Source organism: Penicillium daleae (assembly GCF_028827525.1).
Source record: "Penicillium daleae strain IBT 16125 chromosome Unknown utg000005l_segment0_segment0, whole genome shotgun sequence".
Classification (NCBI taxonomy): domain Eukaryota; kingdom Fungi; phylum Ascomycota; class Eurotiomycetes; order Eurotiales; family Aspergillaceae; genus Penicillium; species Penicillium daleae.
Window position 1 is genome coordinate 1,164,184 of NW_026623153.1, and position 15,966 is coordinate 1,180,149.

At 47.9% G+C, this 15,966-nt stretch overlaps 2 protein-coding genes across 2 annotated transcripts; both read left to right on the plus strand.

Annotated features, from left to right (window-relative positions):
* Window positions 1–4,521: 4,521 nt before the first annotated feature.
* On the plus strand, window positions 4,522–5,238 carry N7458_004699 (uncharacterized protein; the record flags this gene model as incomplete). Its single annotated transcript, XM_056908081.1, is given in 3 exon segments — window positions 4,522–4,693; window positions 4,749–5,044; window positions 5,059–5,238. The coding sequence occupies 3 exon segments, from the start codon at window positions 4,522–4,524 to the stop codon at window positions 5,236–5,238; spliced, it is 648 nt and encodes a 215-aa protein (XP_056766699.1).
* Window positions 5,239–15,018: 9,780 nt separating this feature from the next.
* Window positions 15,019–15,467, plus strand: N7458_004700 (uncharacterized protein; the record flags this gene model as incomplete). The annotated part of the gene is made up of 2 exons (XM_056908082.1): window positions 15,019–15,392; window positions 15,443–15,467. The coding sequence occupies 2 exons, from the start codon at window positions 15,019–15,021 to the stop codon at window positions 15,465–15,467; spliced, it is 399 nt and encodes a 132-aa protein (XP_056766700.1).
* Window positions 15,468–15,966: the final 499 nt, after the last annotated feature.

Genomic DNA, 15,966 nt, shown 5'->3' on the forward strand with positions numbered 1-15,966 from the left:
AATTTCCAAGGATGCTTTTCGTATTTTAGTTCTTATGACTGGCTGATATTCTTCGATACTGTCACTGTACTGTATAGGCACTGTTGTGAAAAATGAAGTAAAGAAAGCCCGTTCATCCCCAGATTCTGGTTCTATTCGCCATCCCTAATCCAAGCTCTCCCAAGAGCACCAAAGTACTAGATACTCGGTCTTCCACTGGCCGTTTTGGGTAACTTTTCTTTTTGCTATCGCTTTGATCGGTTTGATCTAAACAGAATGGTGAGACAAGGCTGGCCGCAACATAGGGGTTGTCTCATACCGTTCGGTCCTCGTGGCTTGTGTAGTCATATATTATGCTCATGATCGGGTCCTCCGCATTGGAGTTGTTGTCTGAGAAGTAAGAGAGCTGTTCTGTATCGGAAGCAACGAATGCCCGATCTTCACTCATCTCCGAAGGGACATAATCGGAGTCAAGTTCTGAGTTTGGGACATCCTGGGGCTCTGAATCCTGAGAACCCAGCGTGGTTCCGCTACAAGACGTGTCGTCATGAAAACTTGGTGGTGACATAAGTCTACTTCGAAGCATTCAATCGGGGCTAGACTTGTGACGAGTGATCAATCATAATACTGATGAGAAACTCTTCTTATAGGAAATACATGGATTGAGTCGGAGCTTTATCGGTTCAATTCACCACCTCTCGAAAACCATGTGCATTCTCCAGTGTCTAAATCAAGATTTGAGTGCTTGATTTGAACGAGACGAGAAGACACTAACACGCAATCACTTGGCGTGTATTTCATAAATGCTTCCAGATCGAAAGCGAAATTGTTCAAATTGTCTCTATTTCTTTCTGCAGATGGTTGCTTCTAATGATAGAGACAAGACTTCAAGATTACACGGCGGCCGAGTCCCCGGCATTTGAGAATCTCAGTACGCTGTTGGCAGAGCCTATAAAAAGCCCAAATTGACTATAATGTTTAGAAGAAACTATGCATATCGACATTGCTGTCTATATGAGTTTGACCTTTTATATGAAGCATTCCAAATGAACAATCTGCTCAGATGGCATCCCGTGTGCTCGCTTGGTTAGTTACAGTGTTTTCGATCCCGGTACGTTCTGTGCCCGTCCCCGAAGCTCACAGCTGCTTAACTAAAACGATTAGGTTACTAGTCTCGTCATTGATCCAGGTCATCGGTCACAAAATGTGAAGGTACGGTAATTTATTGTATTTTAACCGTAAATCGATCTTACAGTTGAGATTATTCCGAATGATGTTTCTAAGACTGTGCAGTCGCCCACTCCGTGCAGTTCTTGCAACGTTGAAGAGAGCCTGATGCAAGATGTTTCCAAATCTAGTATGTAGAAAAGGCCACAGTAGACAAATCATCAACTAACCAAACGTGTAGAGTTTCTGTTGGTATCACCAGCTAGGTACTGTGTACACAGTTAAGTGGACAGCATGGTTGTTCCATAAGCAGAAAGTAAATTTGTCGGGACATAACATCCTTTTCTTGGTGTACGCATTCTTGCGCCGAGCTGCGGCTCCGGTGTTGTGACCGCCGAGTGTCCGTGCATGGGATTAAGGGGTATCTTGGAACCTGACCTGACTTGGAACAGACATCTATCTACATCAATCAATTTACTTTCTGCTTTTGGAGCATAGATGCTGTCCACTTAACTGTGTACACATTACCTAGCTGGTGATACCAACAAAATTGATTGATGTAGATAGATGTATGTTCCAGGTCCTCGTCCAGTGCCCCTGAATGCATGCGGCGGGAGCCGCAGCTCAGCAAGATTACGTACAACATGTCTTTGCTTATTCTGACGGGAGGATATGTCCCGACAGTTTCATTCAGCCCAGTCTCATATAATACATCCGCATTTGACCCGTCACAGTATGCGGCAAATTCGGCCAGACGACCATTCATCTTGATCTTCTTTGCCTGCTCGGTTGCCGTCGGTCAGTTGAAAAGGGGCTGCCTGTAGTTTAGCCTTCAATGTTTAGAAAGTTCAAGTATAAGTTAATCCAGAGGCAGGAGGCCGATCGTAGCTCTGGAGGAACCCCCACAGAAAACTACTGAGTACGATTCAGGGAGGCCGTGGATTTGGCGCACGTTACCCTGGTACATGTCCAAATAACTTATGCACCCGCTAGCTATCCAGCGATTGTAGCCAACGTGTAACTGCATTTATCAAATCGGCATTTGAAATTTCAGAACTTCTCGGTCGACAATTGGAACTCAAATAGGATATCTTTATCCTTCGCTGTATCTATCAAAATTGAGATAATGCCTGCCGGCTGTTGCTATTTCTTCGGACCGCAAGTATCTTGTCCTGGAGAAGGGAGAATTTTTATCCCTCTCTACGTAGTTAATTTTGACCGACTCTGGTAAGTAGTTCTTGTGCTAGAGTACAGGCGTATCAGCTCACATAGAGATGGATGGCTGATAAAGAGCCCGTCAACTGTCAACTAGGGTTAATTGGGTGGTCAATCTTTCACATTTGTGCATGCCTGCATGTGCCCCTAGTCCACCCAGTGATTGAACTACACAAATGCAAATAACCTTGTTAAATGAGCGGCTGATGCGAACTAAATGAAGAATGATGGACTGAAATTGTCATTTACACAGCCTGTCAATTTGAACAGTCATCTTTGCTCCATGCGGATCATGCGTGAAGCCAATCCAGGTTATTAACCCTGGCGAATAAACCAAAATAGTCCACTAGAAATGTCTTGACTGCCTACACAAAATGCTAGAACTAGGCAAATATACCGAAGCATCCGGTTTGCCCTAGACCAATGGATCAGTGAGCGGACGTCAACACGCAGCCGTGTCGGGAGGTCATGAGGAGGTTGCCAAGCTGTTCATGGACCAGGGAGCGGACATCAGCAAGCAGGGGGCCGAGCACAGCAATTTGATGATACAAAACAGCGCGTAGATATGGTGATTAACTGTCAGCGATCTGAATGGCAGAGACCCAGGGTTATGAATGACCTCCATCACTTCTCACTTCTCCCCTCTCACTCCTCTCTTCTCTCTTGTCTTATTGTTGCGAAATGCACTCTTTTCTTGAAAACGAGGCTATTATGACGGGCAATGCGCCGATGGCCATACTAGGACACTCAAACATCTGGGCAATCTGACATCGACGAATGTGAACCAGGCCTGGTGGCTTGAGGTCGAGAAGCTCTAGATACTGGTGATAGAGACCCGACATGAAAGACCGAGCTCGGTTATGTCCGTTCTTATATGCTAAGGCCCGAGACACCTCTCTCTGAATTGTTCCTCATTTTTAACTTCCATGGAGTTTGATGGCACACACGCCATGAGCCCTATACAATACGCTGTCCCTCAACTTAGTGCGGGCTCGCTCAATAGTTGATCTGCGCTAAGTCTTTGGTGGTGGGACCAGGAAAGAATAATCAAGTCTGTATTAGTCAAGGTAATTTTGAGAATGCGTGTGCTGGATACAAGTCGGCGAATCCTCAGCATATGTTCTACCTTCCTCCTAATCACCGACCTGGAGTAGCACAAGTCTATTCTTTTGCGAAGCAGTTTGTTGTGGAGAAGCATTATCGATAGGGGAGATGAGATGACGTCGATGCAGCTTATATCGGATTGGGGGGGGGGGGGCAACGGAGGTTGCACGTGTTGGTGCATAATGTGATCTGTCACCCCACAGGTCAAGCGACATGCTTTGTTGAACGTCATATCCATCATGGCTAACGATAGAATTGGATGTCATTCTCTTCGCCATACTGTAACGACACACCAAGGGTGAGTGGCTGTTAGTTGAGGCTTATCCCATTAAGGGATATTGAGGGTATTGTTCGCCTGCGAACAACGCTAACTAGATGGTCAGCATCGGCTAATATCACTTGTTGAGGTTCTCTGGGCCAAAGAGAAACCATCGCGATTGATTATTAGCACAAACCGCACAAAAGGAGGAGGAGGAAGAGGTCTCCCAGCAAATCATCAAGCTACTTGGCGTTAGGTGGCCTTCACATAATTTGCAGAAATCTTCCATATTCCATGGAATTCTACTTCTTGTCACAGGCAATGTAATCTTACGACGCATTTTACTGAGCTCTCGGTTTAATGCAGCCCGCTCAATGAATGATCTGCGCTAAGTCCTGGGCAGTGGTGCCAGGAAAGAGTGTCTCAGTGTGTACTGATCAGGGCAATTTTCGAGAATGACTGCACTGTATATCACTCACTCTGGTTTATTCTACACCACAATAGTGACAAGGTAAAAGGATGACACGGCTGGAACTTGGTGTTTCTCTGTGGTGCTGCCGAGATTGATGGACCTGATCGCAAGGTGAAGAGCTTCATGGAATTCAGAAAAGGTGTCGCAGTGCCGCAGTCAAATAAAGCAGTGTACCACGGCGCCCAAAGTATAATCGGCTGCATGACAAGGGTCAATTCAGGGGTCAAGAATAGTTTCGCAGCTTACTCATCTCACATAGCTTGATTATAAAGAGCTATGTAGCACCCATCTCCAATGGCTTAGCACTCTCTAAATCAACCCCATCATGCAGATTCCGTTACTAGCAGTTCTCATCGGAGTCTTCATTCGCACCTCCTTGGGGGCCTCCCTCGGAGTCATCGACCAGGATCGCCAATGTCTGATATGGTCCAACAACAATCATGGATGCACGGGCTACTCTGAACCTTTTGCAGAGCTTAATGGAACTGACTGTTCAGGTATAAGTCAAATCAACATGAACTACCTTAACACCATATATTGACTGTTTCGCAGAACTGAGCGAGATAGTGAACGGCACACGCAAAGACTTCTCTGTTCTCAGTGTAGGAGCGTGTGGGACTGAAGACGGCAAATATGTCGCCTGGATAGCGGTCAATCAGACCGGTGAAGTCACCTTTTTCAATCAAAATGGTGATCAATCAGGATGCATTTTGAATAATGGACTTCAGGCTGGCAGTTGGTGCAGTGCGTCTGATTATAAGTCAACGACCACTACTAGCTCGTCCTCCACGCCGATGACCTCGACTACGGCAATCTCTTCTTCGAGTACTGTCTCTTCTTCGAGTACTGTCTCTTCTTCGAGTACTGTCTCTTCTTCGAGTACTGTCTCTTCTTCGAGTACTGTCTCTTCTTCGAGTACTGTCTCTTCTTCGAGTACTGTCTCTTCTTCGAGTACTGTCTCTTCTTCGAGTACTGTCTCTTCTTCGAGTACTGTCTCTTCTTCGAGTACTGTCTGTTCCTCGACCACTGTCTCAGGCAGTAAGTCGGATACTGCGGCTTCCACGTCGACCTGCGTCTGTCCATGAAGAGTGAAGAGAACTACCTGACACCGAATCGGACATGCTTTTGTTAGTCCGGCCTTATTGTTGCTTCACGTTTTTGATTTCACTCCTGTTCTGTCTATTACAGTCCAATCCATGTTAAAGTCAAAAGGCTTTGATCCTTTGTGAAGTGTCTAGGGGCCCTCGCTCCCCTTTTTCCGTAACGTACAACGTTCTCTGTAAAAGAGCAAATCATGTTGCCGATTCCGTCGGCCATCTTAGACATATCGGGCTTCGAAATAGCTAGGAGACCCTACACCATTAACGAACGACTCAATTGATACTAGATACACGGACTGATGGCAAACTAATCTCCGAAATACAATACAATACACTGCTTGTATAATGCTATCAGTGACATCATTCATAGATTCTATTGATCACTTCAGTAACCCCCACTCAGCCTCTTCAAGGACCAGCATCGATGAGAGACCAAAGCGGTGCCTACATGAAACCACCAAACTCTGATCCTTGGTAGTCGCAAAGATCTGTTTTGCATGTCGTAGAGATCCGTCCTGGTTGTCGCAGGGATCCGTTTTGTATTTCACGGGGATCCTTTTTGTGTGTCGTAGAGATCCGTTCTGGTTGTCGCAGGGATGAGATTGGTATGTCGCGGGGATCCGTTTTGACTTGTAGAAATTCCCGCACGTTTTATAATCAAGGCGCCGTCAGGGGCTTGATAAGAAATCTCACAGCAACGAATATTTGCACGGTTTCGGCGCAAAGAACACGACTTAAAACACATCCGGCGTCCTGGAACAGTTCTCTGCTTTGATGATACCTCCATGTTTGTTTAGCCTCTCGAGTTCAACTCCAATTCTGAAAGCCTTGACCAACAAACCTAGACACTGCAGCGTTGGTAGAATTATCTTTTTCAGAGATTCCGACCCTACTAACAACGTTTATTTAAATATGAATAGCCAGCGAGAATCTTGCCCTGGAGATATCATTCGCGTTCGCCATCAGGACCATGATAGCCAGGTAGACTATCTGTGTCTACCTCTGATCGTGGGTCTTGAAACCGCAATGGTCATGGACGGAAGTTAGTTATGCGCTATTCCACCGAGACGGCATTTTTTGGCTAGATGGCCATTCTCGCCTGCTCTTGGAGGGAGAGGACTGTCCTTTTAAGTAGCCTTGAGTCACATGGAAAGACATAAAGAGCCGAGGTTTTGAATGAGGTTGTTCTGAACCGCGAACTTTAGTCTTCTTGAACTTCGGGAGTCGGCCCTCGACCACAGGTTAGTGGGGAATTTGTGGCTCTCCGGAAGCTGATTGGACGCGGCTATTTGGCGGTTTGAAACTGCGACCCCACGAGGCTTTGAGTGGCTTCAGATTTTCTGACGTCAACGCTTGTTGCTAACTAATCACCTGACTAGTTAGTTAGTTCGCTATTATTTAACTTAACTAGTCAATTAAAAGGCAGGTGAGTCATCAAATGCCGGGAAGACCGCTTCTCAAGTCTACGAAGAGGAACATTGAATATCCTGTTGATATTCTGTACCTAGACATGATCATTGCTCTTCGGAGTCGGGCGCTTTCATTTTAAGTCTCCAAAACAAGACATTTATTGGTTTTCCAACCAAGACCAGTCGCAACTTCGTCTCTGTGCACAAGTCTTCATTTTACTATATCTTCATGGTGATATGTTTTATTTACCACCTTGTTGATTGTTAGTCAACGCTTTGGATTACTCCATGGTCGAAATATGCACCTGAGCATTTGCTTCAACTTGTGGAATGCCTTTACCACTCGATACTGAATCCAAGTTGTTCTGGCTCTCCCAAAGAAAGCATATGAAGAAGTCTGCACTTCTTCAGGTTCTGACAGAATGTTTTTTTCGAAGAGAAATCCTCTGCTGAGCCGTGTGATCCGATGCCACCGCTATAGCCATCTGGTTCTCCACCATTAGCTTCTTCAGGCTTGGTTGCCTCTCTAGTGCGACAAAGCACCAAAACCCACCAAGATCTGAAACTTTTCCATAAACCGCGAATAACGCGGCATATAACCGTACGCCATTGCGGGGTGGATATTTTTTCGGCTTCGGTGTCTCTCCGCCATCCTACAAGTAGGGGAGCTTACTCAAGTGATCCCACTTGGGGACCAACCTACTTGGCGTGCATTTCTAGCACGTCCTGCAAGATACTAGGACCCGAGCCCGTGGAAGGCTTAGAATAGCAACGGTACTATGGCGAGGAACTCTTGGGATCCACATTGGAGCCAGGCAAGTATAATTAACCCTATATACAATGACCAGTCAGCACCGCGTACAGTAACACAAAGGTGAGGAGGAGACTGACCCAACTTCGGACAGGTTCCAGAAAAGCTCTACGGTAGTCCTTGCCCTGGAATGGCGCAGTCCTACGAACCTTGAAGTTTTAGGGGGCTTTTCTGCTTCGATGAACTTTTATTCCATTGAATTTCTACTCTTACGGTGCTGTGGATGCATCGGATTAGATGCGTACGTAATGATTCGGAGGTACAGTGCAGCGATTCGAAAATGGTGGGTCTCGATAGCTTCCCGAAATGAAATATGAATGCCGGAACAATTATTCGGTGCATTTAAGACTATTCAACAGTGGCAGCAGCACTGTCAACTTATTCCCAGGAAACAAGAAGAGCTCCATTGAGATCCCAGGAGCCTTGGACATGTTATTTGGCGGTGACCATAGGAGCGCATTTATTTACTTTTACTCTAGCTGCGACATAAGTAGATGTCTACGGAGCGTGATTATTGAGTTTTGCACTTTGAACATGGTTATTCTGAAGCCGTTTGGAGTAATTTGGACAATCCTCTCGTTCCTCTTACATCTTCTCCACTGCATCTTTCTCTGCCCTACTGTCAACTCACCCAATCTCATTCCTCGACTAAGCTTCTCACTGTCTATTTCGGCATGCGCATTGCTGGCGATCCAGTCGGCCCTCATATTGATAGAGGTTAACACACCTGCTATAGCAATCCTCCTTGCTACAGTTGGCGTCGTTGTCTCCATACCGGGGGTATGGTGTTCTTCACCCAAAGATCAAATAAGATTTCGCGAGAGGTCTGATCTTGTCACAGTTTGTTCAAATATACGTCCACCTACGACATCCTACCTTCCAACCTCACGGATTAAGGATATTCTGCTTCATTCTTGCTGGCACCTCAACAGTAACAAAGCTGGTTTTCTGCCTTATTGGGAGTCTGACGAACTCACCAACCCAACGCCTGTTCATTGTGTTCATCTCATTTGACTATCTGCGCATCGCTTTGTTCCACTGGTGGCTAGTGCGATACACGATCCCCGGTCTCCAGTTGCGTTTAACACTGAAGCGTATGGCATGGTTTCTCTCTGGCATAGCTTCGACCAGTTGTCTGATCACCGTACTAGCTTATGTGTTCAATCGTCGGTTGTTACCTGTGGGGGTAAGTGCGTCTAACTTTATCTTTTTTACCCCGACGCTGATTAGCCCAGTTACAAGTTGTTCTGACCAGTGCCTCAAATTTGCTTTCTCCATTTGTTCAGTTAGGGTCCTGTGGAGCCCAACCGGCGGATGAAAGGTTACAGAATTTGGATACGGAGTGTGTATAGAGTTCATTGAGTGCAACCCCAGAATGCGAATTTATTTATACCTTCCCTCGCGCGTAGATTCGCGTGTTGAACGATCATGTGGCGACTTTGCAGTCTGAAGGATACCAATGTTGAACGATGGAAGAGAAAAGACAGTCACGAAGATGACAGTAATTCTGCGAATCAGATACAACCAATAGCCAGCCTTGCCCGCAGAACAACGAAATGGAAGATAACAGCAGGTAGGGTCAGCAAAGAAACCGCGGAAACACTCCTGTAACCTCGGAATGAACGTTGTCCCTGCATTCACTCTACACAGGAGTCCGAATTGTATTGCACTTCCGCCTGGTTGCCCTTATAAAAAGAGGTTACGGCCCAGACTCCAACGCTAAGCCAAATCTCTTCTCAATCGCCTGACGGCTGTATGAACAAGTAACCTTTTCAATGGATGGTCCCACTATTCTTACTCTACGAGACTCCGCGGTCATCGTGATTCTCGATATTTTTGGGATCTCCTACTTTGCCTTGTTTACACTTCAATGCCTTCTCTTTCGTTTCCCTGAGTCCCATGCGGATATCAGTAACTCGCTCGCGACACTTCTTTTCGGCGTTGGTGTCATCTCTTGGTGTTTCCTGAGTCTCGCCTACCGTGTCCTTCTCGTCCTCGGTACCGCAAATGCGTGTGAGTGGGAGAAGCTGGAGTTCGGAGGGATTCTGTTGTTGATTTATACAACCACCGTCTCCTACGTCGCTCTTCAGTTCGCCGTTCGCCCTGTGGCGCAGCTTGGATACATTTGCGCTATCTCTTTGCTTTTTGTGGGACACTTGGTCGAAGTCCTGGCACATCCTTCGGGCACTCCCGTGACGAGTCTCAAGTTTCAATATCACTGCGCCTCCCTGGGCTTGCTCGCCCTGGTACCGATGATCCATAGCTTTGCGGGGCCTCTCGGTCAGCCCGTGCCGCTGACTTGGGAAGTTGCTCGTGTTGCCGCTTATAATGGTCTTGGGGTCATGCAGTATTTCGTCCGGCCCCTTGAGAGAATGGGCCACTTCAATGGATGGCAACCCAGTTTATACATCATGCATCTGGTTCTTGTATATAGCGCTGTAATGCTATCATCAAAAATTGTGCCTGCAGTGCACTAGCAGGCTGCAGCGGTTATGATGGAATGAGGATAGCAGTATCCAGTGCGATCAATAGAAGCTGAGTCCCTCCGATGGGAGCGGAAATTCAGCCAAAAATTGTTCACGTTGATCAAATGCCGCCGTACTCTCACGCGCACAGATGGTGACCGGGAGATCGTTTGTAACTGAAGGGAGGATTTCTACTGGCTCTCCCTTACGTTGCTTCGCCACCTTGGAAAAGCGACTGGGAACCCAGGTGAGCGCTACGTGGGTCTGTTGGGCTATCCCCACTATTTGACGCAGTTTCCGAACGGCCACCTGGCTTTAGGGTGAGCTATCTCTGGTAACTTTAGCCATTTTCATTGTTATTTATGTCTCTGAAAACTAGATTGTCAATTAAATAGACTACTGATTTGCATACTAGGTGTTTGCATGAAGACAGCCGATAGCGCATCCTCTGAAAGAGGGTGTCGATGAGTAATATTCAACAACTCTGTATCCACACAGCAGAAGACGCGATCGAGAACTGATTTCTCTATCGGAAGAGTACAGTGCTACAGGTAAATTCGAAATTGCCTTCCATGTTCTCCACATAGAAATTTGTTCTAGAACCCTGAGCCAAGACATGGCATTCCAATTTCGGCTAGACAGTCCGGGGTTCGATCCATATCATAGGTCGAAGCAGTATAGCTGGATCCGTTATTGCCCTAGTGCTAGGGTCCCAGATAGTTTCTCTGTGTAAAATGTGGAAGGCAATTTCGAATTTAGCTGTATCGGCTTGAATTGTAGACAATATGGTGCCGTACAGTAGAAATGCGGGCCGTGTGCAGGAAAATCACACAAGGGGCCCTGATCTACCCTGTAGATTGTTTTGGTCCAAAGAACTGTCATTCACATGTGCCAGGCAAAGTTCGGTAAGATATTGACACAATTGGTTGACTTTGCTTTCGATAACGTCGGCCCTATGGGTGTCCCATTGATCTAAGATCGCAGAAAGAGCGAGAGCTTCTGTAACTGTTTTTTGCAGAGCTACTAATCGATGACCATCCAAAATAGCCTCGGCCTGGTCTAAAGCCGATCGCAGGCTAGGATGCCCTCGATTCCTCAGGGCAGCCTGGACCTCGAGCTGATCATCGTTCAAAACCCGTTTCAGTTTGAAAAATTTGTAGACGATTAACGAGACGCCGAACAGCACAAATGTCACTGCTGTCACAATAATCGTCGTCAGAGCCATGACAGAGCAGGTTCCGGATTGTGAAGCCAAAATATTGACGGCTGTCGTCAGCAACCCTGCAGTCGCGTTAAGGCAAGCTGGACTGTGAATTTTTCTCAGTTCTGGAAAACGGGCTTCTGCGCAGGGACCTTACAGAAAGATTTTGTTGATGAGCCAGGGATAATTGTCTTTGAACTTGACCCAGAGCCAGCCCAACATGGCACCCCCAGTAATGAGGAAGAGAAACGCAATGACAAGGAGGGGAGGGTTCTGAATCGTCTTCAGCGCCGCCCGACCTGCCCCATTCTTTTGGAGTACATCTTGGACTTCGTTCGACTTTTTCAAAGACGTGAACGTGCCCGGGATGATCACATATCCCGCAAGCAGCACCCAATTGGCTGCGTTGGCGGAAAGGTTGAACCTCCAATCCATCTGTGCTTCTTCTCTCAGCATTTTCGTGTACTCGTTCCCTTTGCTTGTGCGACGGTGGACAGTGCTTGCGCGAATGTGCTGCCCACTGCTATGAGAGCGGATAGTCTGAGTAGCCATGATGTGGACTACTATACGGAATTCAAGAGTTGAAGGGTTTTAATACTACCGACCAAGGTCCTTCAAACCCACAACTGGGAATAAGACGTTTTAATTGAGAATTTGCATCGTCGCAAAGCGGATCAATAGACGTACTTTTCAGAGGTCGGCATCCGAGGGCGATCAAGACCGTAGCCCAGAAGTGAGGGCGGGCAGATGGGCTGTTGGCGGCTGTCGTCTGGCCCGGTGATATATATTCCCAGTCTGTCAAATTCTTAAGGTTTATTATCAATTCCTTATGGGGGCGGTTTATGACTTACCCATTGTCGACTGCAGCGTCACAAAAGCTGCGGGAGAACAGTCACTTTGGAGTGTTCTCCAACGAGGTAAACTCCAGGCCAGAGAACAGTCATTTAAGATGTAGTATAAAGTGCACCCTGTCTCATGCCTTCGCCGTGACTTTTTTACGGAAGCTCCTTCCCTACCACTCCTACTCAATGGCAGCCTGGCTCGACACCGCCAGAGGGAACTCGGGCTGGGCCCTGACGGATACTGGTCGGCTGGAAGCACTGGTGCAGTGGATGACCCATCCCGATACTCAGTATCCCTGCTTGGTTTGTTTCGCTGGAAACGGAAATCGGGTCAGGGCGCTTCGGGCCCTCTTTCCTCATAACAATGTCACTCGCAGAGGCCCCGCTGCTCTCATGCGGCTACACTTGAGCACGGAAACTGCTGGAAAGGACCATCCGGTGCTCTTCGCCGAATGTGGTGCCTATAATAGCTCCGGCTGTGCGGACCCAGCACTGTACAGGAATTCCGATCATAGATTTCGGCAATACTCAGTGTCCCAACGGACAAGCGGTTCGGCGGCAGACGTGAACCTACATATAATCTCACAGGTTATCTTGCCCTGGACGCAAATCCTCTGCCTTTTCGTAGATAGTGTGTCTGAAATGCAAGAGCTTCAGCGGCTGCTTGATCAGCCCCCTCACAAGATACAGGTGGGGTCCCATTCAGTTACCGTTCGCTTGAGAATTCTCATCGTTCTCACCACTTCTCAAAACTATGCTCCACACGAGCTGGCCGCGGCAGTGCCGCAGGACCATTCCGGTGACGTGCTTGCTCCTGAAGTCACATTTGTAGATCTACGAGATCGGTCCGAATTGTCCCCCATGGCTGCCTTTGAGCCATTGCGCGGCATTATTCTTGACAAACTTCAGTCAGTTCGGATTGAACAGACACAGGATGGAGTGCTGTTCTCTGCTACTCATCTTTGTGCACTCTGGAAAAGCAACTTGGAAACCAAGATGCGAAGACTAGACACTGCAGCGTTTGATTGTCTCCGCGTAGCGCGAAAGAATTATCTATCACCGCTGAGTAGAAAGTCATGCATTGTGGAGTTCTTGAGGCAAGCTCAGAAAATCGGTTGCGAGGCTGAGGATGTTAATACGTTTGTCGCTTCGGCCATTTTGATGGACGCCTATCCGCCAGGGATGCATTGTGAGTCTGCCCATTCCCTTACTTGTCGACCCTACCTCGCCCATCCCATGGCCGGCATGTCTCTAGCTTTCTGGCTTTCTTGGCTGACAATCTCAGCTTTCAATCCAAACCACGTCTTTGATGCGCTGTACGAAAGTGACTGTACAGCTGCGTGGACCACGCAGAGTATTGGTGTGAGCCCGTCCGAGTTTTGCGATGGAGTGCTGGCTAGCTTCACGGATCTTTTCAAATCAACCGATCCAGTAACCCCATCTGCGGCTGTTCGACGACGCGTCCTAAGCAGATTTCACCGACGGTGGGGAGGCTTGTACTCCTCCACCAGTTGCTTCTTCTGCCTGACCCGGGCACCGGAACATATGTTGGCTTGTCGACATGCGATATGCGACAACTGCGTGGTAATACTTGGGTCCAAAAGCTCAGCCGCGGAGCACTACTTCGAGGTCATACAGTGCCCGATGTGCGGAGCCGAGGCTCATCTGGCAGTGCGACAGGTGCCACCAACGAAAGGGCCGAATATATTGAGCCTCGACGGCGGCGGCATTCGTGGAATTGAGCAGCTAGGTTTGCTTCGGTCTTTAGAGAAACGGTCGGGTGGGAATCTTCTGACAGGAGTATTTGACTTGTGCGTAGGCACCAGTGTGGGTATGTTCGAAGTTTCAGTTTGCCTCGCTGTTGCTGAGCTGGCCTTGAGTCGCGTTTTCCTGACACTCTCCCTAGGGGCTTTGAATATCATGGACTTGGTCTTCAACCATTCTACCGCAGACAGCAGTTTCCGCCGATTCCCCGACCTCGCACGAAAGATTTTCCAGCAGCCAGCAAAGCCGGTTCAAGCTCTCAAATGCCTAGTCTGGATCTCTGGTTTGAAGCGTCTTCTCCTGGATGGGAAGTATGATGATCATATGCTAGATGAAACCCTGAAGGCTGCGTTAGGGCCGGATCGCAGAATTTTTGACGTCGAAACAACATGCGGCACCAGGAGTCGGGTAGCGATCATTGCCAGCCGAATCTCGGACGGAAAAGCCTGCCTGGTGGCCAACTACCGTGGCATTGGTCGGCATACGGGGATGTCGGCGTACGAATTCTTGATTCCTCGAAGCCAAGATGAAAATCCATTATTGTGGGAAGTGTACGTGATCACCTCTATTTCTGTGAGGCCATTATCATGGGTAGAATCAATCTGACTGTCTTCTAGTGCACGATGTAGCGTGGCTGCACCAGGGTAAGAGCAAAACGGACCAGTTGCGGACAACGCTGATACATCTAGGTTTTTCCGAACTAAAAACCTCCCTGGGTTCGGCCCGCTGCAAGACGGAGGAGTACGAGCGAACAACCCGCTGTCGATCGCCCTGAAAGAGTCCACTCTTATCTGGCCTGGTCGAAACAAGCCCGATCTGCTGGTTTCAGTGGGCACGGGGTATACAGCGCCGGACCAACAGCCCCGCCACAAGGGGCCAGGTGGGATCTTGCAGGACGGGGCCGTTGCTCGCTTGATTCGAGCCACCGTATCGTCCCCCTCCATGGACGGTGAGCAGGCCTTTCTCGAGGCGCTGAACTATGTTTCCAGCCACATGCGGGCGGACATCTACCGTGTGAATCAATTGCTCCACGGACCGCTTCCGTGGTTGGACGACGTGGAAAAGTTGGATGAGTTGGCTGAGTCATCATTCAGTGTGTCAGATGAGTTAGTTCGGGCCGTCTTGGTGACAGGGACATTATTCTTCGAACTTGATGGATGTCCAACGGTGAAACAGGGGATGATCTTCTGTGATGGTTCAATCCTCTGCAGGAGCACAGAACCTCGGAAGATGATCGGTCGGATTCTTGCTGAAATCCCGGGCGCAGAGTTCCAGATTGACCGTCAAGGGCCTCTGGGTTCAATTGGAGAGGACAATGGCTGTCATGACTGTGGATACTATCGCAAGAAAGTATCATTCACGGTCACTAGTCTCGAGGAAACCCTCACAATCCAAGTTGGAAATACCGAGTCTCAGACGCGACTGGGAGGCTTTCCTAAATCCGTTCAAAAGCTCTTGGATGAGCAACAAGTGCAGAGTTCCTTTGGCCGTTCAGATCACCGGACTGATGCCTGGCCGCCTACAAGACAATGCTTCTGTCGCCGTGGAACCAAGAGGCGGATCGCATTCGCCGAAACCCCCCTTGGGGAAAAGAGGAGGCGGTTGTGAGTCTTCGTGAGTCGTTGTGGAAACTCCGTTCGAATTGTCTTACCAGGGCAAGTCTGGCCTCCGAAAACTGACCTAGTAAAGACACCGCATTTTAGTGTGCCCGTTCCAGCATTTCATAAGAGATAGTAATTATAAGATACCGTTTACGAATGATGTTGTATATCTAAATGGTTCAATGACTACACTCAATCCTCACACCACCAAGTTAAGCTACGGTCATCTGTACATTTTGGACGGAATCTCTGCATGGGACCTTCCATCTTTACACATTCTCTATACCGAGGATACGCTATCTGAGTTTCCACTTCCACTGCTTCTTCTATCGGATGGTTTGTCGGATGTTAGTCGGATATCTAGAACGAATATGTTTGCGCTAGTAACGGTTCTTGAGGGGCTCGGTGTTGTCAGGAACATAATAGATTTGTTGGGGTTCGAGTGAGTCTTGTGCCATTGCTGTAGTCGTACAATGCATGAATTATTTACATGTTGAAATTTAAACTCAGTTCGCTTCCCAGCACAGTTTTGCCCAAACCAAGACAGACCGTAAGTTTTCTGAACGTTCAAGCATGA